This window comes from Chelonoidis abingdonii, chromosome 14, assembly GCF_003597395.2.
Source record: "Chelonoidis abingdonii isolate Lonesome George chromosome 14, CheloAbing_2.0, whole genome shotgun sequence".
Taxonomy (NCBI): domain Eukaryota; kingdom Metazoa; phylum Chordata; order Testudines; family Testudinidae; genus Chelonoidis; species Chelonoidis abingdonii.
The window spans coordinates 11725314-11749326 of record NC_133782.1 but is presented as its reverse complement, the minus strand read 5'-3'; the positions used below and the strand labels follow the sequence as shown (position 1 = coordinate 11749326).

The following is a 24013-nucleotide window of genomic DNA, read 5'->3' as shown; positions in this document are numbered from 1 at the left end:
TTTTAAACATCCAATTATTAATTTCATTTATTTTGAACCTCTGAATTTCTCAAAAGAACCTCCTCTTTGGATCTATAATTCATTGATCTCTCCTCTTAGCCTTCAGTCAGTGCTTCTCAAAGCTTCACATTTTAATAGTGTCACCAAGGTTGGCTTAGACTTGCAGGGGCTTGAGGCCAAAGCCCAAGCCCCATCGCCCATGGCCGAAGCCCAAGGGATACAGCCCTTGGTGGCAGGGCTCAGGTTACAGGGCCCCTGGGTGGGGCTGAAGCCTTTGGGCTTCGGCTTTAACACTTTTCCCGCCTGGGGTGGTGGGGCTCAGGTTTTGGCTTTGTCCTGCCCCCTGGGCAGTGAGACTCTGGCAGACTCAGGCTTCAGTCTCCCCTCCTGCAGTCATATGGTAATTTTTTTGTTGTCAAAAGGGGGTTGCGGTGCAATGAAGTTTGAAAACTCCTGCCTTAAATAATATATATAAAATGCTATGTGAGACTTTCCCACTATAAACAGGCATTCAACTGCCCTCCACTGAATAGAATATCACATCTGTTGTATTGTGTGTGTCAAAATCACAAAAGGGTGACAAATTACAGAGGATATACAGTAGCCTTTTAATGCTTGTAGAAAAAAAACTTTTTGAAAGGAAAAACAAGCCTATGTTCTTTTTGCAAACTAACTGATATCAAGCACTGCAAAGATCGAATTTAAATGTAGGATCCCAAAATTACAATGTTCTAGTTTCTGCCTTTATTATATAGTAACTCTGAACATTCTTTCTATCAGTTGAGCAAGCCAATTTGCGAAAACCTGCGGTGTTACAGAAATGATGGAATTAATGAGAAATTAGTTCTTACATCAAAGGAATTAGTTTAGCATACCTTTCTCCAACAGCGTTTGCCTTAGAGCCTTGGCTAACAGAACCCTTACGTTTGGCACAGGATCAGAAGAAAGACTTAAAAGACTGGGAAGTAAGTGTTCAACAAAATGGTCAACAGGCATACACTCTTCTTCTACTACAGCCTATGGAGGTAAGAGCAGAACATAAGATAAAGCTAGGTGAATAATCAGTGTATCTTTAACAAAAACAATTCTCTCCCATTCCTTTCCAATTTACCTCAAGTTTAGCTTGTATTTAAAAAATGTTAGTTGTCTGGCTGAGTATTTCAGATGTATTCTTAACTCTCAAATGTACATTGTTCCACACAAGCAGCCTAAATTTATATTTACAACAAAGGGGAGGTTACTTATATATATATATATATATTTTTTTTTTTTTTTCTTTTAATGGCCCTTCCTTCCTCTGCAAGTTTCTTGAAGGACACCGCAATCAAAGTATCTGATTGACCCACTCAAGGATAAGTATTACTTAGTCATTCTACCTTGTCTAGATGTGAATTTAGGATGTCCGGATTCATTTGAAGTTGGCCGAATGAAGGCAGTGGACTTACTTTCAATCTTCATTCTGGGAATCATTAACATCTTGACTTTGCCTCTCCTCTTCCCACTGCCTTACAACTAACTACTAATATGAATCATTTCCCTGGCTAAAGAAATGATGTATGGCCTTTTCAGGGACTAGTACTGACCACCAAACTGAAGAGTAGGGCAGTCAATGACCGCTTCCCGTTCTCTTCCGGTAGCAAACAAGTTTAGAGACATACCCATTCGCCACCAACTCTGGGCACCCGGCAACCACCACTAATTCAAAGAGCACAGGTGAACTTTATAGTCCCTGTCACAGCAGGATGATATGCTTCTGCCAATACTATAGGTGGATTTCACAAAACACAGTTTGTTTTCAGTCTCATCTATATTTTGCTTTGTTGCCAAGAATGCTGACAAGAGAGGGTGCTACTTCTGAGGTTTGCTTCTGTGATTTGGACATGTCAGTTCACACAAGCCATGGAACTACCCAGAGAAGATAATGACTTTCACTCATTACTGATTTGGAATAGTTCTTAAATACTCCGGAGGTGAATGGCTCTATATTTCTTTACCAATTCTGAAAGCAATTCCTGCCAGCATTATGAATCCTTTCAATTATTTGTTGATTCACCCATACATGTAAAAAGGCAATCTAACCTGACAAATGAAGGCAAAAGCTTGTCTTCCAATCCACTTGGAACAATGTCGGAACCTCGCTACAAGCTCATTAATGAAATTTAATCCCAACGCATTTGCATTATTTGCATAGAACTTCTGTAGTATTGCCACAACCTGAGAAAAGATCAGAGGGGAGATTTAGACTGTGAATACTAGCATTTAAGTGGCATCACTTTACTTGAAGACTACTACTTAGGAATGCCAAAACCTCTGCAGAACTATAGGTATCATTAAACTATAGTGTTATTTGTTTTGACAAAAGCTTTACTTAGCACAGCTCTGAAACACAAAAGTTGAAAGAAGAGGCCATTTTTAAGCTTCTTTACTGACCCAACTGTCTACTTTGCTATTGTCTCACTAAAACGCTGGTTTTAAAAGAAATGTTACAACACCACTTTGGGATGGTCTCAGTGATATCCTTGCCGCCACTACCGCCAACACCACCACTTTTCTGTGGAGAATCAAAGCAGTAAAGAGCAGATCCTGTAATGTCTGTGGTGTCAGCATATAGACAAGTTCTCTACTTACTAAACACTATTAAACAAAACTATATTACAGCATAAAACCAACTTACAGGAAAGAACAGTGAACAGTAAGATAATTTGTCTACTTTTTCCATGTATCAGATTACTAGCACGTCCTTCTCTACAGAAGGCATATATATTTAACAGGAAAGGTCTGACACAAAATGGGCTCAAAGAAGTCATTAGAAATAAATTCAAGAAAACTGTGCTGCTATCTCCTGAATAGTTATGATTACGTATGAGAATCTTAGTTTTGAGGAAGATGAAAACAATAGCTGTTACTCATATGCGGATCATTCATAAATACCATTAACACTATGACACAAGGGAAGAAAGGAGGGAAATTCAGAGTTCAGCTTTCCCTTCAAAGCAGCCACATCTTCCAAGTGCAGTCTAATACTTTACCACTACACTATGTGCAGCATTGCACACTATCAGGACTACAGCACATCAGATTATAGTAAGTAGTCAGGATTTCATTTTGTATTCCCGTCATTCTGTACATACGAGTTAGTCTTATTTAAAAAAAGAACTAGGTTTTCCTTAATCTCTTTTATACATATGTATTCTTATCAGTAAGTTTAAAAAAAATAAGTCCATGAAGACCTGAGTACATACATTAAAACTCCCCCTTTATCTTTAAATATGTCTAAAAAATAGTTCTGTTCATTAACCATGTAATTAGCAGGCTTACAGATTTTAAAATTAGTATTTAGTCAATATACCCAATGCCTAGTCCATTCTGTAAACTTTTATCGAGCCACAATTTAAAAAACAGAAGTCTAATGTAATAGACTGTGGGTCAGAATTTTTTAAAACATGTTGCTCAGGAACCTCTGATTTTGCCTTTGCAAAAATGCACTTGAAAAAGTCTGCATGAAATCCCAACCTCATTGAAGTCAACTGGAGTTTTGTTACTGACTTCAAGTGGGGCCAGGACTTCATCTTTTATCATAAGAACAGCTATCCTGGGTCAGACCAAAGGTCCACCTAGCCCAGTATCCTGTCTTCCGACAGTGGCTAATGCCAGGTGCCCCAGAGAGAATGAACAGAACAGGTAATCATCAAGTGATTCTTTCTCTGTCAGTCATTCCCAGCTTCTGGCAAACAGAGGCTAGGGACACCATCCCTGCCCATCCTGGCTAATAGCCATTGATGGACCTATCCTATATGAATTTATCTAGTCCTTTTTTGAACTCTGTTATAGTTGGCCTTCACAACATCCTCTGGCAAACAGTTCCACAGGTTGACTGTGCATTGTGTGAAGAAATACTTTTTTGTTTTAACCCAGCTGCCTATTAATTTCATTTGGTGACTCCTAATTCTTGGGTTATGAGGCGTAAATAACACTTCCTTATTTACTTTCTCCACACCACTTTTGTCTCTGCAAAAGTGCATGTATAAATTGTATTGTACCCAGAAAAAACTGAGCGTACATGGAAGATGTTGAAACTAAAGCTGGTCCCAATTTTTTTGGAACAAGATATTTTTAAATGAAAAAACTATTTTTTCAAAATTTTAAAATTTGTAAATTTTAAAAAAAATGTTTCAATAAAATTTTTCAAAAAACAGATTTTGTTGAAATTTTTCGTTTATCATTTTGGTGGGTTTTTTTTCCCTCTTCCTTTCCACTTCTTTTTTTCCTCCCTGCAGTCATTTTTTGACAACTGAAATTCAAAAAAAAACAACCCAAAAATTTGGAGCACAGAAACTACTTCACAATACTTCATGAAAAACTGTCTCTTCATTTTTTGACCAGATCTAGTTGAAACATATTTGTGTTCATAGTATCTGTTGCTACTATATAATTTCAATAAGTTTTTCAAGTAACAGTGTTGCTATTAAATACATTTTTCATAATTTTTTTTTGGCAAGTAAAACGCTTTACCAGTTTGAAGGAGATCCACCTGACTTCCGATACTTTATCCGAACACAGAGTTAATGCAATGTGCCGTAAGTAGTCATACACATCATTGGGGTTGTAGAGTTCTAATATCAGGATCAGCTGTCTGAAACACAAGGGATCATTGAGTCAAAACATTCCTCTCTTTTCTTTAATTGCCTTCCTGCTGAAGATGGGGTGAAATCATTTTGGTTTCACGAACAAAGTTGTTGAAAATCTGGGAGAACAATCATTTTTTATTATGCAAAGCTTTGGAACAAGATATTTTGTTCTTCTGTTTAGTTCTTTGGAACAAGAGATTTTGTTCTTCTGTTTAGTCTCCTAGACAGACTAAAATTTATACAGGAGCTACTACATTTCAATAAAATTAAATACAAAAAAATGCAGCTTCGGTGATGAGACTTGACATAAATTGCAGGTGTATAAGGAAATTATCGAACTACAAAGTAAGTTACTTAGGAATTCTCAAATTCCTTATCTTACTTTCCCCCTCATTCCTTCTTCACTAATACTTTAAAATAGTTTATTATTAGATAAAAATGTTGAGGAATTTTGACATTTTAATGCTATAATGGGAAATTTCTTCCTAACTGCAGAACACAACCACACATACCCGTAGGAAGTTAAGATGAGAAATATTTGAATTACTGCAGTGAATATGTAAATATCTCCTACTTAAGTTGCATCATCTGTGGGAAACTGCATATATTATAGCCATAAGAACAACAAGTAGCTGGTGAAATTCTGCCAATCACAGCAAAAAAAATAATACCGATGTTACAAAATTTTCCCACTAGATGTCAGGGAACTTACACAACATTCACTGCAGTTTTCCTCACTGGGTTTAAAATACAAGGATAACATTACACCAGCAGCATGGTATGGGGGTTAAAACCTCAACAGCTCAAACAAAACATACTGAACTAAGATTACTGTGAAGGAAAGTATTTTAACTGTATGCATTAAAATGCTTTATGGAAAGAGTCTAAGTAGCTAGAAACATCAAGGAATGTGTCTATCTACAGGCTAGCCATTTAGACCCTAAAATCATATTGAAACAAGCCACCATTACTAGAACCATTACCAGTCCCTATTCCATCCCATTCCGCTCCCACTTAAGCGAAAACACCAAAATGAGTCAACTAATTGTACAAATGGAAAAACCAATACCATACACATTTTGTTGATTTATATATAAGTGCTAGAACTGAATAGGATCATGTGTGTCATTGGCTCTTGCTGCTGACATACAAGTAACTGAATGAGCATTAATATAATCTACCAGAGTTTCATAGATTTTAAGACCTGGAAGGGAACCTTTGACAACATAGTCTGACTTTCTGTATATAACAGGCCATTGAATTTCACTCAATTACTTCTGTATCAAACCCAATAACCTGCATTTGACTCTACCTGCTACTCTATTTATACAGGTCTATTGCAAAAGGGACCATTGGCTGGCCCTATGATAGTAAACATGATTAACAAATAATATCTTCCAGAAGGGCATCCAGCTTTGACTCAAAGGCATCAAGACAGGGAGAATCCACCACTTGCCTTCATAGCTTGCTGCAACGGTTAATCACTCTCACTCTTAAAAACATGGGTCTTATTTCTAATTTGAATTTGTTTAGATTCAGCATCTGTTCTTGCTATGCCTTTCTCCACTAGATTAAACGGTCCTTTATTACCTGCTATTTTCTCTTTGTAAAGATACTTTTATCCTGGGGTCAAGTCACCTCTCAATCTTCTTTTTGATCATTTAAACAGATTGAACTCTAAGTCTCTCACTGTAATGCATTTCCCCTTGAGTCATTTTTGTGGCTCTTTTCTGCACCCACTTTAATTTTCAGCATCCTTTTTAAATTGTGGACACTAGACTTTATGCAGTACTCTAAAATGTCTACCAATGCTATATACAGGTGTAAAATTACCTACTCATACTCACTGCTCCCATGTAGTTAGATAACACTACAATTTGCCAACAATGAGAAATGCTGTCAGAGTACGGTTCAGCGAGATAGGGACTTATATGAAATAAGTTGATGGTACACTTCCTAATGGATAGAGTCCACATCACAAATCCATCACTATAATTGGCACCTTTGGCTGGCTGCCTCAGCAGAGGTGAATGATAACGGATATTGATCTATCCTCTCATCTAACAAGTGATCCCTAAAGGTTGAGCTAAGGCTCGTTGGTGGAGCAATATGTTGTGACCTAAATTGTTGCTACTGTACAAGATCTTCTGGCCTTCACGTAGTTCAAAGTTTAACCTAAAAATAATCTCCATGTCCCTTAAATGGAAAGCTACTGCCTTCTACTCACATTCAGGGTGTGTTACAATTCTGAACATTACCATGATAGGTAATAGAACCACACATTCACAAGTTTTACTTACTCTGCCAGTTTGTAACGAAACCTCCAATTCCTGCTGTTATCAGTCACGACAAATTCTTGAAGCTGGTAAAGGTACTCACGCCTTTTGTCTGCATGAAGCAACTACAGGAAATGTCATTCCACAAACAACTGATTAGTAAATACAACTGATTAATCCAGAAGTTCAAAACTTTGCTTGAAGCTTTATAAACACTTTTCACTTCTTTCAGGGTTATTCCTCTATTCTTTACTCCCTGTCACTGCTGTTTATTTGTATTTTCCTGCTAGAAAGAACTCTTAAAATCAGATTATAGTTTACAGGGAATCTGCTTTTTCTTCAGAAAACTAAAGCCCAGGTTCTGAAAGTTATGCACGCCCAGTTAAGGTAGCTACATATGCCAAGGGCTACTTAGGCACTTCTGCCTGTGCAGTTACTCAAATAATGCAAGAACAAATTAGGCCTGCATAGCATTCACACAAATCCTTAGACAATTTATTCCAGTCACACTTTTTCTACCAGCTAAGGTCAGTAGAGAGCATAAATTCAGGCCTGCCCTCACTTGAATGCACAACGTATTACTTTTCCAAGGGAAATGGTGGAAGTCTCATCTCTGGAGACATTTTAAACAAGACTGGGCAAAACATTTTTAAAAACACCACAACAGGGGTCAATCTTGCAATGGACTCTGAAGATGGACTTGATACCTTTTCATTTCTCAATTGATCATAGGCCACTTAGATTGTCTGAACACAGTTCCACTACAACAGTTTACAAAAGCAAGCAAGCAAAGTCAGATTTTCAGATGGATTTAGTTTGAGTTTTAGAGAGGAAAGTGGAAGATCTTTAATTAAAAATTTAACTTCTCCGCAAAAAATCCAAAACCCAAAAAACAATTAAATTATATATTTGAATCCACAAAAAGCTTCTGTGGCAATTGCTGCATGAAAAATGGAGGTTTAATGTGCCTAAGAAAATGAAAGCAAAAATTTAAACTGCTATATAATCTCCTACTTTAAGGAAGTCGTAGAGATGTTTAAGAACTCCAATCCGCACTTCATCCAGATCTTTTAAGAATCCATTGAAGATCGGCACCAGATCAGCTGCTGTTAGTTGATCCCCCAGAATAACAGCCAGCTCGTGTATAGAAAAAGCTAGCGTCCGACGGACCTTCCACTGTCCATAGTTAAGAAAAAGACAGACAATCTAGATTAATCACCACAGAGATTCTTGAGCAACTCTTAAATAGAAGTACACTTATATTTTGAAGGGTATGGGCAGAAAAAGCAGAATTCATTACACGAAAGCCAGGTACTGCATAGCATGTGTGTCATTTATAAAGTCTCCTTTCTTAAATAAAAAAAAGTGCATCTGGCCCAACATTCCGGATTGATCATAAAAATTTTATTCACTGTCAATTTTAGACATTATTTCTTGTAAACTACAGCATAGTTTGCTTATATTTCTAATTTGTATAATTTGCTTAGAATTCTGAATGCTTATTTGAAAATGCAGCTTTACCTGTACATCTGCTGCCAAGGTCTCATACGTATCTTTCAAACAATGCCAGTTCTGCCGGCCCAGAGTTAAGGCCACCCCCGGGAGACTATATGCACAGTGTTTTGCTATTTCAGTGTCAACAGTCTGGGCTCGAGCTGGGTCAGTCATTGACAAGTACTGGTCTAATAAAGGTTGAGGTATGATATCCTACAGACAAAGATAGTAAATTATTAACAGTAATAAATTAAAAAAAGAGGAAGATATCATCAGCATGGAAAGACATCTGCTCTAGAACAATCTTCTCTCTTGCCTCTAACCAGATGGCAAGTGCACCAGGGGCACATGCCAGGACAGAACAACAAATGACTGAACACTCCACACCCTATGTCAGGCTAGCGCAACAAACTACAGCACGAGTCACTACCTTGGGTGGCTTGTCACCCAGTTTAGACAAAGCAGTAGGCAATAGTGTGTGTCAGAACAGGAAGATAGCAAAGGTTGATTTTATTACTGAATAAACATCGTTTTGGGTGCTGCATCAAGTTATTTTATGCAGCTAGATCTAACAGCTAGATTTTCCAATGCAGTTCTGCTTATATAAACGTCTCTGGCAATTTAAAAATGAAATTGTTGCCTGTAGGCCAATCAGTACACCCAGTGAGAGCAGCATATTAAGCTGCTGCCTGTGATGTGTAGGCAGCAGCTGGGGACACCAGAGAGATTCCTCTGTTTGCAGCAGAAATATGCACTCTGTGGGCTTGCCTGGAAAAGGAAAAGTCTGGATCTCCATTAATTATTTTATCAAAATCAATAGAGTTCTACTCATTAATGCCTAGAATATTTTCTGAAATTATGGAATTGATTGGACAGGTGTTTACAAATTATCACATTACAAACAAACAAAGAAATGCCAGAGTTGAGGGTAAGACATCATGAATGAATATTTTAAATCACCTGTAATTTAGATTTACCATCTTCAATGAGTGGACTATTATGTTGTTCTTTCTTTAAAAATTCAATAGTCCCATTGTGTTGTTCCTCTGACTCCTGTAAAAGGATGTAGTATTTATGATGAAAACAGTTAGTTTTACTTTCTTTCATTACAGAACTACTTTTTAGTATATCTCAAAGCATTACACTGAAGAGCAACACAATTCAGACACAGAGCAGGTCTTTGAGGGACAAATCATGCTCAAACTACTCATGTAAGTAGCCAAGTCAAGATGATTACTTATGTGAGTAATGCAAGCAGAATTTCACCATATATGAATCACCCACAACAAAACTGATTCTATGCAATGTCTTAAATCAAGAAAGGATCAGTTTTAAGCTTCATGAATAGGTCAGATCAAGAACAATCACTGTGATTAACAGATACTGCACATCTAGTTATTCACTCACTATGGCAACAAAATTATTACCCCAAAGCACTTTTTTAACCAAATTTTATGACTGTTAAAATGTCCATGGGACACTTGCCAGAATATTTTGATTTCAGTGAAAAGGTCAATGTTGAAATAACACCTCTGCCTTCATACTCACACTCTGAATTCAGAACTATGTTCAGATTGAGCAACTGATGAATATTTTCAATACTTTAAAAATGTATAATCAATTATTAATTGTAATTGCAATGAACCCAACATCCTTCAGATACTGGAAGGTAGTTTCTTATTTATTCTCTAAAGGTTCTACTCTCTCTGCCAATTTAGCAGATATTGACAAAGCAGCTCAATATATTTCCTTCAGAAAAAATAAAACACTGATAAAAGTTTTATTCATTTTGCAGTACACTCCTAAAAACTCTAATTCTCCTGTATTTCCCTCAAGATATTGCTTTTGTTTTCCCACAGATCAGTGAAGAACTGTTCTGGTGAACTCAAATCCAAGGTCAATTTGTGAAGCATAACTCCTTATGAATTCCTAATAAAATGCTGGTGATTAAAAAAATGTACTTCTGTATCGTGGAGGAATGAAAGGCGAACATCAAGTTGTGGTTAACACACATGCTAGCATTGAATGTGTTATTTTAGGTGACAAGCAGGGTTTTAGAATCTTCCTATGATTAGCTCCATCATAAAGACAAAATTGCAAGCACTGTGAAAAAGTTTTCCTATTTAGCCTACATGCACATTAGGAGTATTGTAAAATGGCAGTCAGGAAGAATGTGTATTACCGCTGGTTGATTTAGTCCCTTATCTGGGGACAAATGACTTATATTTGCTTCAGAAACAGGGAAGATTTTGTTAGGTTTGTTTTCCATGAAGCTCCTGTATGGCCACTTAAAGCTTTCTATTTCCTGGCTCACCTGAACCCAAATACAAATAAGCTCCTTGAAAAACTTTAAATTTTCTTTTATATAATAAGTGGATATAATAAATTATACTACAGCAGCATCTAGGGCCCCCAATCAAGAACAGGGCACTGTTGTGCTAATTGCTGGGCAAATGGAGGTAGACATTGTCCGTACCTTAAGAGCTTACTTGTCTATCCAGAGGATGAGTGTATACTTACTGTGATTTTCAGTATGCTGGTAGTGGATTGGTTGCTTACATCATCCTGGAATGATGAAGAGGACAAAGTGTTCTTCTCCACAGTGGCATGGCTGGCTTCAAAAGTGGACAATTCATTCTGAAGTTTGCCATTTCTCTCTTCTGTGTGTTTGGTCTCATAATCATTGACGGACTCAAACTGAGCAGCTCTGAGCGCAGCGGACAATACTTGAACCTGGGCTGTATAAAGTAAAGGGATCAGAGACACATTTGTCTACATAGCTTGGCAAAGTCACCAGATGGATGTGATTTGTAAAGAGCACTAAGAGGCTGCACTCTAACTGCCTTGTGTAGCCCCTTATGATGCACTCTGAAAGATAACTAGTTCACATTAACGTAGTCCTGTGTAAAATGGGACAACATCAACATGAACCAGGTACTTTTTAGAGCACACCATCAGGCTCTACACAGGGCAGGTAGAGCACAACACATTAGTGCGCTCTACAACACACATCCCTCTAGTACCCTTTGCCAGCATAGCTTATACAGGTCCTTAGTTTCCATTCTGTGCTTCATTTTAAAGGAGTATTAACGCTACAATTATTTATACTGAGATTAAAAAAAAACAACAAAAAAAAAAAACAACACAAAATGCATAGAAACATGAGAGGAAATATTTACCTCTGCAAAAAAAGGTCAAGAATTAACTTCAGCAAAACCTTTCAGATAAACTGTGAGCATAGATTTAGAGGCAGTATTACCGTTTCCAGCAGAAGCATATAAGTATCTGTTTCCATTCTCTGGACAGACCTCTGATAATCTCTGATGGCAAGGAACCCTGGATCATGTCCTATTTCACTATCCTTAAAACAATTTAACATGGAGGAGAGTGGGGCATGGAGGGAACACTTTTAGAAAGGAAGCTTGAAACTGAGGCCTTTATCCAGAAACTGAAGGCCAGCCTTGAGATAGGAGGCTGCCTGTGAAACTCTGGACCCCCCCTGCAGTTAGGGTGTATGCTGAGAAACTGTTTAAAGGCAACAGGTAACTTGTAACAGAAAAGGAATTGTATCTAACATACACCGTGTAAATCCCAGAAGTTGCATTTCGTATTTATTTACTGGGTAACTTGTATGTTTGTTCTCCCTTACTATTTCATCTTTGAATTTTTTACCCCAAGCAGATCTCTGTTGTGCAAAAAGTGAGTTGATAACTGGGTGGCTGGTTTCATACCTTCGGGAGTGATGAACTAGAGAGAAAAAGTCTGAGGCTCTGGTAGTTAAGAAGTTGGAGATGATAGATTAGGTGAGACTTGGGACTGGAAGGGCTGTTGGTGTCACCCTGTAAGAGTAACTAAGCTGGTGGAAGCCAGGGTGAGACCTTGTGCTTGTGGGCAACCTATTGGTGTCAGGGATCTGAGCCATAGCAGCATAGCATTAAGGCACCCCAAAGTTACCGGGCAGGCAGTGACAGAACCGCTTACCAGTTTGGGTGATCCCCAGAATATCACATACACACAGATGAAGCCATTTCTGATAAAATATAAGCAAGAGGAAGTATTTAGTGAAGGTCTCTCAAAGTGTCTTTCAGGAATGGATCAAAACAATAAAAATGAGTGTGTTTTGCCATGATTCCCAATGTAGTTTTGAACACAGCTCCATTTCTATGTAATGCACCATTCTGTGAAAATAGGAACAAAAAAGGCTCCCCGAACTCAGATTTTCAAATAGCTTTCAAAATATTTACATTGGTCCAACTCCCAGTGACTAGATTTTAAAGGTGAAACACAAGAGCATATACCGGGACCAAAAGCAGCGACCATTTAAGAGTAGATGGGAAGAGATGAGATGATGGTCACAGAAAAGAGATGAGGATCAGATCAGGTAGAGGTATGTAAGAGGGTTTTGGCAGCTTGGCTAGGAAGGAAGAGAAATGAGCATCCACACATCCTTTTATTTTGAAAGGGAGGAAGGTTGCTTGGCTGAGGAATAATGAAAAGCAAGGACATTACAGTAGAGGGTATGATGAAAAAGATACAGATTTACCTGTCTAACTCCTTCACTGTTTCTTAGTAGCATCAAACCCTTTTCTTTATTTTCTATTGTATTTGTGTCAGCCATGGGATTCTTCACTCTGCTGCCAACTCCTATGCTCCAGTTCCATTTCACTTCTTGCTCTTTTCCTAGTCATTAATCTTTCTCCCCTTGAGTTTTCTGTTCTTATATTTCTTATTGTACCTTCTGTCCCCACCACTTACTTATTCCTTCCACTTTTTCCAGTGGTTCTCAATCTTTTGGAGCTTAGGACCCATTTGAAAATGTTTATGGCCTGTCGTGACTTGGTAAATAGTCTAGGGGGCGGAGGCCCTAGGTGGTATTGGTTGGATCCTGCCCCCCAGGGTGGTTGGGTCTTACCCGGCACTTACCCCAGAGTGGTGGCTCCTATGCTGTGGGGCTGGCTGGACTTGGCTCTCCACTGCAAGCATTGCAACCTCCAAGGTTGCAGTGTCACACTGGTTTGCCCCTCCCAGCCTCAGGGGGTTGCAGTACCACTCACTCAAATCTGGCCTACCCAGACGTCTGTCACCATAACAACTGGGCCAACTTGAGTGATGCTGGGACTCCAGAGGTTGCAGTGCCTAGAGCAGGGAGACGAGCCCAGCCAGCCCTCTGGGACAGGAATCACAGGAACTGCCATGCGACTCGAATTTGGGTCCCAACCCACAGGTTGAGATACTTGGCTTTAGGCAAGAAAGGGCTGCTGCAATAAGGAGCTTTGAAGGGTGCAGGGAACCCTCGCAGCATGAGATATCAGAAGCTATACCTCCACATATCACTACTATTGTAGGCTTTTACCTTGAACATCTGGATCATCCATGTGCTCCTGCAAGCTTTCCAGCACCTTTTTTATTTCACTGCTGGCAACACAGTTTTTACATATAGCTTTCGACATAGAGCAGCCTTCTTCACGCTTCTCAGTCTTGGACTGAAGCAGCTCCAAATCCTGACTTATATCAGGGAGTGGGGGGCGCCAGTACAGGAAAGTATTAAAGATATCCTCAGCAGACTGGAACCTTGAGTTCGCTCCCTGGCAATTGCTCATGTGACAGTCTTTAATGCCTTCTATCACACAAGCAGTGGTATTCTCATTCTGGGACAATCTAGTAAGAGCCTCTCCAGGACTACCACAACTGTTTGAACTTCCTTTCAGTAGGTCTGTCCTTGGGCTTTCAACACAGATCAAGGGGTTGGCTTGTGCTGAAGTCCCTTCAGCTGACGATTCCGATTTAATTTCTATTTGTTGTTCTAAACTGAGAACAGAGACATAGCATTAGGAAAACAAAAGGTATACACCCTAGAACAGCACTTTCCAATTAAAAAGAGAAACGCTCCAGATAAGGCAGCAAGAGCAATTATAATAAGTGGAGCTAATCTACTGGAGGACAAATCCTGCTTTAGAACTACTTGTTTCAACTTTAGTTTCAATACATTTCCCCCCTCCTCTCTTCCCTTTCCCCTCCAAGAAATTACTGGTGAAACATTAAAGTAGCTAGATTAAATCATGTGGCAATTCATCAGACCTATGTAGCCCACATTTTAAACCATTATTGAAACTACACCTACATTACAAAAGGTCTTATTTTTAGTCACATATTTAAACCCAAGATCATATCAACTAAAACTAAAGGACTGTGGAGGAAAAAAAATGTTGTCAGTTTTCCTCTCCCTTTCCACACCTCAATCATAGCTTTACCTGGAGGATACAATGTTCATACTGGCAGATGTGATGTTTGCATTGTTGCCTGGTTGGCAGGAACTGGAAGCCACATCCTGTGCTGACGGTCGGATACTGAGGGTCCCATCCTCTCGAATATAAAGACCAGCACTAGAAGGGTTTGCGAAGGTAGAAATAAACGGGCCTAGAGACTGAAAAGCAGCTTGGCGAACCTGGCACAAAAATAAAGATGTGACATATGTTGTAGCCATACTGCCTTTTGGTAAATTGTTAATAATGAATATGAAATGTGGCTCAAATTTAGCTCTTACTATATTACAAGGTTATACTTTGCTATTATCTAAGCTTTTCAGAGTATGCTATTAAGCCAGCCCAGGCTTCATTTAATACATTTTTACTACTAGAGTTTATCAGGAACAAGCAAGACATCAGAGTAAGGGGATTCAAGAAGCAAAATGTGCGTTAGTAAATATAGTTCATCTCACTTATTTAATTTTTCACTACATGATTCAAGTCAAATCATAATTGTTTCACAGACACAGTCCAAAAGCCCTATGCACCCAGTATCTTGACAATGAAAACACTGTCATAATGGCAATTACATTAAACACTTTTTCAAAAAAAATTTAAAGAACCATCCCCAAGTTTGATGGGCCAAAATTTAGAAGGCCCAGAATGACACCCACCTTCTAAGCATGACATTTTACATTTCTAAAGTGAAGATGGAAACAAAAAAGAGCAGAAGACCACATACCTAACAACCCAGCTTTCAGTCTTTGGTGGGGACTGTACATGGTGCCCATGCAATTGAATTTTAATCTGTCCTCTAAGTATATGAGCACTGCATTTTACAGGGCAGCATGTTTGCATGAAGAAAGCATATGCATGTTGCATCCATGCTGCCCTCAATGTCCTCCATTTGAGGGTCCAAGACTGAGAATTATCACGTGTCCCTATACAGAAGACCTACCTTTGCTATTAAGCCACTGGTTTGGCCACTTGAAAGTCCTTGTAATTGAAAAAGGTAGCTTGCATGCATGAATTTCTTTTAGGTTAGAGGTACCTCACCACCTACTTACCCATCTGCAGGGGTCACTGATGAGACTGATAAAGAGAGGGGACAGCTTGCTTCTGCGAACTTCTGGGGAAGTGGTGTAAGACACAGCCATAAAGCATTCAGCACAAGCTTTTCGCATTCCCCAAACACTATCAGAGCAAAGTTCAAAAAACTTTGGAATCTGTCAAAAATGAATGAAACTATAGCTAATTAAACAGGTATTGAAGCTGCAGTACAAGATACCACTTTCGGTTGGTTTAATTACTTGGAAAAAAGTAGTTGGTAGTTTGTGTGCAATGAGTGAAAGAGGATGCAAAAGTAGTGACTGAGAAGAAAAATAATTATATTAATTACTGAAGAATTAAAAATTTCCATCCCCCATTCATCTCAGTTGTGTCTTGCTTTCATTTAAATTAAGGGGACGGGCATACAGGAAATTAGTAATAGGCTCTCTTTTCTGCAAGCATATCTTGGTATAAGGATAACTTATGAAGCATGGGAAACTAATTCTTTCTAGTCTGGGGAGGATGGCGGGATGGGGACAGAAAAATCAGATCACTTTAAAAATGCTCTTGTGCCTTCGACTGTGCTTAAAAAAAAAAAAAAAGTATGTTGGAGGTGAGGGATAAAACTGTTAACTTGCAAAATACACAATCTTCCTATTCAGTACCAGACCAGCTCCTCATTTGGAAACACTGCTTCAGGAACATTCCACCACCACCTGTTCCCCCCCTTTGGTTTTTTCCCTCTCTCTCACACAAGTTTCTGAGATTTTATTTAACAAGCATAGCAAAGGAAAAATAGCCAGAAACTTGCAGAAGAAAGCAATTTGTTTTAATTAGACTTTTGCAAACACATCTGTGTTTCTGTTAAAATGCTATTTTATACATATCTGTACAGCAATCACACTCAAATCAAAAACTGATTTTTCCTTGCCTTTTGCTAAAAGAAATAGACAGAATATTAGTGGCACAAATGTGGTGTTTTACCAGGATTCTCACTTGCAATAAGTACAGCTAGTTCCTGTCCTGCACTGACACCTAAAAACTACTCACTATTACCTAAAGAAAAGTGAATATTGTAAGTTAATTCTACTGTTTATGTGAGTCTTTTATACAACATCAGGATGAGAAAGAAAATAAACATTTAAAATATAATAAACTGTAAAGTAAAACTACAAAAGTTGCCAGCCATTCATGAATAGGCATAATACGTGAAATTACTTTAACTCAATTTTTTTACCATTGTTGAAATTTCAAGTTGATTGTTTCCTGATAATTTAATAAATTCACTGAAAAGAACCCTCCCTTATTGCATAAACAGTGTCTTAAAAAATAAATTGAAATGTCTTTTTTAAAAAATAAACTTTTGTCACCAATGGCGACTAAACCAGTGAAGCAGGTTTAAACTCAAGAAAGAGTTATCCAGAAGTTTGTTCTTTTGTCTCAAAGAAAACTAAAGGGTATTATTGGTAATTTCCTTGTTAAAACTTTTCAGTTGTAAAAGCAGATATGAAAGCTCAAGCAAAACACAAATCTTTTTGTGTATCTTTAAATTTTACATACCAAAAATCTCTCCGTGGCCTCTTGTCCAACTGCATTACAAATATCGCCAAAGCTAGCTGCACAAACCTAAAAACAAAGACAAACAAACAAAACCAATAAAAGTTATGGGTAAACTCCTGGGCCCACTGAAATAAATTAGAGTTTTGCTACTGACTGGAGTCAAGAATTTTACCCCTTATTGTTCACTCCTAAGCATCAAATTTGGACTCAGTAGTCTGCATGTCTTTTACAATACAAATCCTACTGACAAATTTAAATCCTGTAAATGCTAAGGCCTCAGTCCTGGATTAGAGATTCATTAGGGCAGCCCCCTGTGGTGCATACACAGCGCCGTTGAAATCAATGACACCCCTAGGTTGGACCTCTGCATCAGAGAGGAGTCTCATAAACTTTAATAGACTCTGAATGGACTGCAGGGGTTCACCACCTGAACATTTTAAAGAGGTTGCCAAAAACGGAGTAGAAGAAAAACGTGTGCAGGTCAGTACTTAAGCGTATTGCCAAAACTATCTTCACTATGGCCCTGAGTGGCTTAATTTCCAACACACGCTTAAATGTTTTGCTGAATCAAGGCCTATATTTGGCTCAAGCCAGTGGCGTAGGTACCTCACTTTCATGAGCACTATACTTTAAACATAGAACACACAAATCAAACATATAAGGAAATTCCTTTACACTGAAAAAGGAGAAACAAAGGCACTGCTAAAGTCTGAAATCATATTACTATCAATACTATGCTTAAAGATAATTTGACGTAGATGTTAAAAATACTGTAGAACGTACTTGAAGTGTTTCAGTTTTGAAACAAGTCATACCAACCTTACGGACTTGGAAAAGTTTCCCGTCACCACACAGCTCGCAGAAACGGGGAAGTAGCATATGTTCAATAACAGTTTTGCTCAGCATAGAAGCCATTTTACAAATTATCTATAACACAGAACAGGGAGAAACACCATTAATGTAATAGTCACCAAGCACTTTTAGTTCCGGTTTTCTGTCTAAAAAGAAGAGTTCTGAAAGCAAAAGGCAAACTACTACTTTAAAATACAACTATTGTATGAGTTAAATTGACATTGTTTTTGCTTGCCAGTAATTATTAAAACTACAAAATCCACTGACATCATACTATTATGCATGACATTTCTGTATTAGAGGACTGAGATTTTATTTTTTTAAGTTGGGTAGGATGAGTTACAGAAATCAACAATTTATACATGATTTAATCCAGGATTCTCAAACTATTTCACAGTGTGGATTACACTTAAATATTTGTGACAGCAGTGTTGGAGGACCATACCAGGATTGAGGCCCCGCTGTGGTAGGTGCTGTCCAAAATCACAATCCTGAAAACACTGTAGCACATGCTTAACTTTAAGAATGCAAATAGTCTCCTTGGCTTCAATTAGCCAGCTCAGGTGTTTAAAGTTAAGCATGTGCACAGCTCTTTGCAGGACCAGGGCCTAAACTGAAGACAAAAAACAACAAGTGAGTTTGACCAAACACAGGACAGACAAAGGGTAGGATGGACAATGGAAACAATGATTAAGACAACATGGTTATATAGGTTAGTTAGTGCACAACTCAATAGAATTCAGATTCAGTTACCTGTTAGTTTATAAACTTCAGCTTAAAAAAACTCCTCATTAATTCAAGCTTCTGTGTGAAGTTGTCAATTTCAAAGGTCACCACAAACCATGTTACCTGTAGCATTTAATTACTTTAGCCATATACACACGTTCAGCTGTCTTTTCACTGTAGTGCATGAAGAGTCCCAAATCTGTGACTCCAGAGAGAGGAACGCTTACTGGCTTCCACGTGCCTTTCCATTGATAAGGTCAGTGTCCCACAGAGCCAGGAATTGCATACTGACACAAATATTATTGACTGAATAGAACTCTACATTTTATTTTAATATTTCAAAAAATATATAATTTCTACCTCCATAAAAACAAGTACCGCTCTCAAGAATATTCCATCCTTGTGACAGAATGCCAAATAAAAACCAAGGAAGAATACCGTACAATCCCACTTTTTAAATAGAATTGTCAGTCCTTCAAAAAGACATCTGCTATTCAGATGTCACCCTGGAAGTCTCCCTGAGCAATAACCAACTTCCAGACAAGGAAGGGGAATCTAGCTGGTAAAGCTACTTTACAGCTCAAGTGTCAGAGGTCCCTGCTGAACCCAAATCTGATTTCTTGTAAGTGAACAGAATCTGTTTTTTCATCAAGACACTTGACACTTAAGACTTTAATCATCATTCATACGCTCTGTAAAGTTAACAAGAACCAGGGTAGAAATCTGAAAACTTCAGAAAGAGATCACTGGGGGAAATTATAACTTTTTCAACTATTTAAGGGATGCTGCCAAGTGTTTTAATTTTATTTGCTCTCAGCTTCTAACAATCTTTTAGCACCTTGAAAATATAAACTCTGATCTTTTCCTAAATATGGAGAACATTGATTTTTCCCTATGAAGTTAATTGCACTTGTAATTAACATAGGTTTTGTTGCTTGTTTGTTTGTGCGTCAACACTGTGATGTCAGCACTACTCTGGGATTGTAGATTAACTGATGCTGCAGTCAGAGGAAGGGGCACAAGTTTATAACAGAGTTCTTATTAGAGCATTATATATCAAGAACTTTATATACAGAAAAAATATCTCCTTGTGATGGAATTACTATTAGTTTTCTTAAACAGATAGTTAAGCCAACTACATTATAATTTTAATATAGGTAATTCTGAAGTTGTGCTGTTTTACTGTGTCTCTAAGAATATGTCCATAAAGCAATGGGGGGTGGAGGGGAGGGGACAACTGCAGCACATATATCCATACTCTAGCCAACTTTAATCTAATTAGCTTGGATACCAACTGCAGTGAAGCTGCAGCAGCACAGGCTTCAGCACAGGTTGTACAAGCCCACCTGGGACCCTGGGTGCGTATTCAGGCAACTAGTGCATGCTGAAGCCTGTGCTGCCATAGCTTTACTACTATTGGTACCTGAGCTACTTAAATTAAAGTTAGCTCAGTTACATCTGTATGTGCTGGAATAACACCTCCAACTGCAGTGCAGACACACCATTACGCTACATCTATACTACAAGCTAGGACGCAACTCCCCGCTCACTTACACATACTCACACTAGCTCTCATGAAGCTAATAGGAATATAAATAGTGTGGCCAAAGTAGCACAAGTAGTGACAGCTGTAGCATGGCTTAGCTGTGCTGAGTACATACCACTGGTTTCAGGTGGGTTTGTACTCTGCAGGCTAAGTCGTGCCTCCACTGCTGCTACGCATGCTACCGTGACTATACTGCTATGAGCTACCGTGAGCGTGTGTACGCAAGCCAGAAGATAATGCCCCTACTTCATAGTGTAGGTGTAGTCTCACAGTGTCTCCACTGAAATTGTTTGTCAACACCATAACGATGCCTGTTCTTGAAAATTACTTAGGAAAATAAGATTTGGAAAGTCTGACTAACTGTCTGACTGAAAGCTATATAAGGTGGGTGTAACAACATTTACAAGCAGAAAAATAAAAAAGATTTTTCCAAGAAGAGTTATTATAAATAACAGTCTCAAAAGCAGGGAAATCCAAAGGATTCCTCAAACACTTCACTGATGCAGGGCTCAGAGTTTTCTTCTGTCTGACCACATGTACCAGGCCCAGAAAATGTACTAGTTGAAAAGTTATTTGAATTGGTTCACAAAGTGCTTCTATCTTTGGCAGACTGAAAAATCTTACTGTGACATTGTTCTCATTACCATATTGCATTCTTCACCACTTCAACTTTAGCTGGTGATCTCTTATGAACTAGACAAGGTTCCTCATAAGAGACCCAAATTAGCGTTTAAGAGACCAACCTGCTCCCATCCAAGTTAATGGCACAACTTGCATTGATGACAATGACGCAACTTTGGGGCCACAATACAAGTTACTAATGACCACATAAATTCAAGCCTCAATGGCTTACCACATTTGAAGCTGGCATTCCAAGCTTAGCAAGGGTTTTAACACTGGTTTCTAACTTCTCAAAATAATGGCCAATATCATCTTGCATCTCCGTTTTAATCATAATTCTAAGTTTTTTTCATTGTATCAGGCTTTAATTCTACTCCAGAAGGTTTACAAAAGAGGACTTTGATCAACTCATATTCCTTGATCTAGAAATGTTTTACCATCACTAGTTGAGGCTGGAAGACAGCAAATTCCAGAACTCAAGTCAGTAATTTTCATTCACTAGTTTTTTTGTGTTTTTTTTAGGGGGTGTGTGTGTGTGTGTCTGTTTAAATCTCACATACACACATGCATATTGAGACACTGGAAAGGGGCTGGGAAACTGCTCAGTCCTTTACAGAAAGATTACTTGTAACTGGACAACTGAGATATACAGGTAAAATTAAAACTAATCTTTCAGTTAACTAGTTTACTTAAATAGCAAGTTAAAAGTTTGAATACAAAGTCCATCTCTCAGATCCTTACTGACCAATGTATACACCAATTAAAAAATAAAAATAAAAAAAATAAAAAAAGTGTCCAAATAGGGGATACAATTTTAAAACAAAAAATCTTTTTCACTGCCACTTACATTTACTGCTTCCACTTTGTACTCATCGTCACTGTCTGGAGCAGAGAGGTCCAACAGAATTGGACACACCTTATTTTCAATATCATTTTGAGCAATGAGTTCTTGTTCTAGCAGTATCAGCAGTGCTTCCTGACTTGCTTTTCTAACCTAGTAACATGAAAAAGAAAAGATTAAAAAAAAAACACACTGTAAATGCAGTATATTATGAGTAACATAAAAGTCAAGTCAACATCTGTTCTCACTGAGTGGAGTGCAAAAAGTCAAGAAAACAATGAAAAGCTCATAAATAATAAAACTAAGATATTCCTAGTAACAAACATAAAAACTTGAGGATTTTAAGGGGACTTTTAACCCAACTTTGGGTACTAGCCTACTGGTTGGAGCACTGGACTGGGACTCAGGAGACCTGGATTCTATTCCTGACCATCATTGACCTGCTGGGTGACCTTAGGAAAGTCATTTCCAGTCTCTATGTCTCAGTTCATTCATCTGTAAAATGGGAATGATACAGACATCCTTTGTAAAGTGCTTTCCAGATCTATGTACAAAATGCTATATACAATCTAAGTATTATTAGTACTAACAGAAATCAAAGTTTAACTCCTCCGTATTGTGAAAGGTCCATACGCCATACTGAATTAACCATACAGCTTTTACAGTCTGAGATTTCCTACCTGGTTGTTAGGGTCTGTGAGGTATCTCACTACAATGGGCATAAGGTAGTCAGAAAATGCCGTTGGGAAGTTTGGTCGACTTTCTTGCAGAAAAACGGCAATGGGCGGTATTTGCTCCATCAGTTCTGTCCGTACAGTAGGCTCTGGCAGCACAGAGAAAGTCAAAACGGCTTCAGTAAATTTAAAGTGAGAACCAGACACATTCAATAAATGGCATTTCCTCTTGTGAAACGATGAAAAGCCAAAAAAAAAAATAAATAAATAAAAAAGAAATCCTCTTTTTAGAAAAGTCACCATTTAGAATATCTGTGTTTAAAGATCAGCTGAGAAATCAAACAGTTTCAGATATAACCTCCCATCAGCCCAAGAGACTTAGACCATATTTTTAAACAAATGGATAGCTATCTTCCTTGAGAATCTTGCCCTTTTCATGCATTATAAACTAATTTCCTTACAGCTTCTGCATAGTAGTACCTCTTTTATCTGTGAGCCAATGCATGCAGACAGAGCTAGTGGTCTAAAAGAAAAGGGATGCACACATTATTTTTCACACTGTTTTCCTGTGTTTTGCTAAGGTTCACTGGATTTTTTTCATCTTTTGAAAAGTATCCTGTACATTCTTAGGTGTAGTTTAATAATAAAAATAATTATCACGTATCACCTGTAAAGTACGACAAACATAAAAAGTCACAACTGGGACGCAGAATAGTACTTAGAAGTTTTCTGCATTTTAGTACCAGTATCCGAGACAGTGCACAGCCCAGAGTTTGGGGACCTGTGCTTTGCTTTCTGACTTTAGGCATGCCAAGGGGCACAGAGCAATAGAGAAAGTAATCAATCACTAATTAATAGTTAAAAACTTTGCCTTCATATTAATCATATAACTGCTGATAAGATAGAGATATGTATTTTAAAAGCTATTTCTCCCTTGAAATGATCTTCATTGCAATTAACATTTTCCAATTGTTTTTAAGACAGACTTAATTATTTATTCTTATTTAAAAGAAATAAGCGGAAAAAGATCATAGAAACAAGACTTTAAACAGTTAACTAGTTCAGGTGTCAACTCAGCACACTATAACCCAAAGAAAGCAATCACTTATTGAATGATACATAAATAATATGCGACAAAAAAACACTCTCAAAACCACATGTTAATGCATATGTTAAACCAACCTCCTTCCCCTCAAAATCAGGAAATTCAAATACAAAATTCATTAATCCATGTTAATTTGCCCATGATAATATATTCAGTACAAGCAAAGTGTGGGTGCGCTTTTGGGGAGGGGAGGGGGTGTGGGGGGGGGCGTACATATATTTTCACCCTAACTACTCTTAGTAAGTAGAGAAATGTTTTGGGAAATAACATTTTTCAATTCTGGGTGCCTAAAGTTAAGCTCCCAGATCTATTCTTAGGCACCTACATTAAGCAGCCTGGTTTTTAGAGGTCCTGAAAACCTGCTGCTCCTGCTGAGTTCAGTGGAATTTGTAAAT

At 38.0% G+C, this 24013-nt stretch overlaps 1 protein-coding gene across 7 annotated transcripts in view; it reads right to left on the bottom strand.

Moving 5' to 3' along the window:
* Window positions 1-24013, bottom strand: part of LOC116826091 (serine/threonine-protein phosphatase 4 regulatory subunit 1-like) — a 44412-nt gene that overhangs the window by 3975 nt on the left and 16424 nt on the right. For all 7 annotated transcript variants that reach the window (XM_032782594.2, XM_032782595.2, XM_075072235.1 and 4 more), the window contains 15 exons: window positions 22520-22662; window positions 21846-21992; window positions 18073-18180; window positions 17254-17319; window positions 15711-15869; window positions 14650-14843; window positions 13752-14206; window positions 10919-11136; window positions 9359-9451; window positions 8426-8611; window positions 7919-8080; window positions 6929-7029; window positions 4513-4633; window positions 2080-2214; window positions 876-1017 (listed from right to left, as the gene is read on the bottom strand). In XM_032782594.2, the coding sequence (XP_032638485.1) occupies window positions 876-1017; window positions 2080-2214; window positions 4513-4633; window positions 6929-7029; window positions 7919-8080; window positions 8426-8611; window positions 9359-9451; window positions 10919-11136; window positions 13752-14206; window positions 14650-14843; window positions 15711-15869; window positions 17254-17319; window positions 18073-18180; window positions 21846-21992; window positions 22520-22662 (2430 nt within the window). The remainder of the gene's footprint in view (window positions 1-875; window positions 1018-2079; window positions 2215-4512; window positions 4634-6928; window positions 7030-7918; window positions 8081-8425; window positions 8612-9358; window positions 9452-10918; window positions 11137-13751; window positions 14207-14649; window positions 14844-15710; window positions 15870-17253; window positions 17320-18072; window positions 18181-21845; window positions 21993-22519; window positions 22663-24013) is intronic.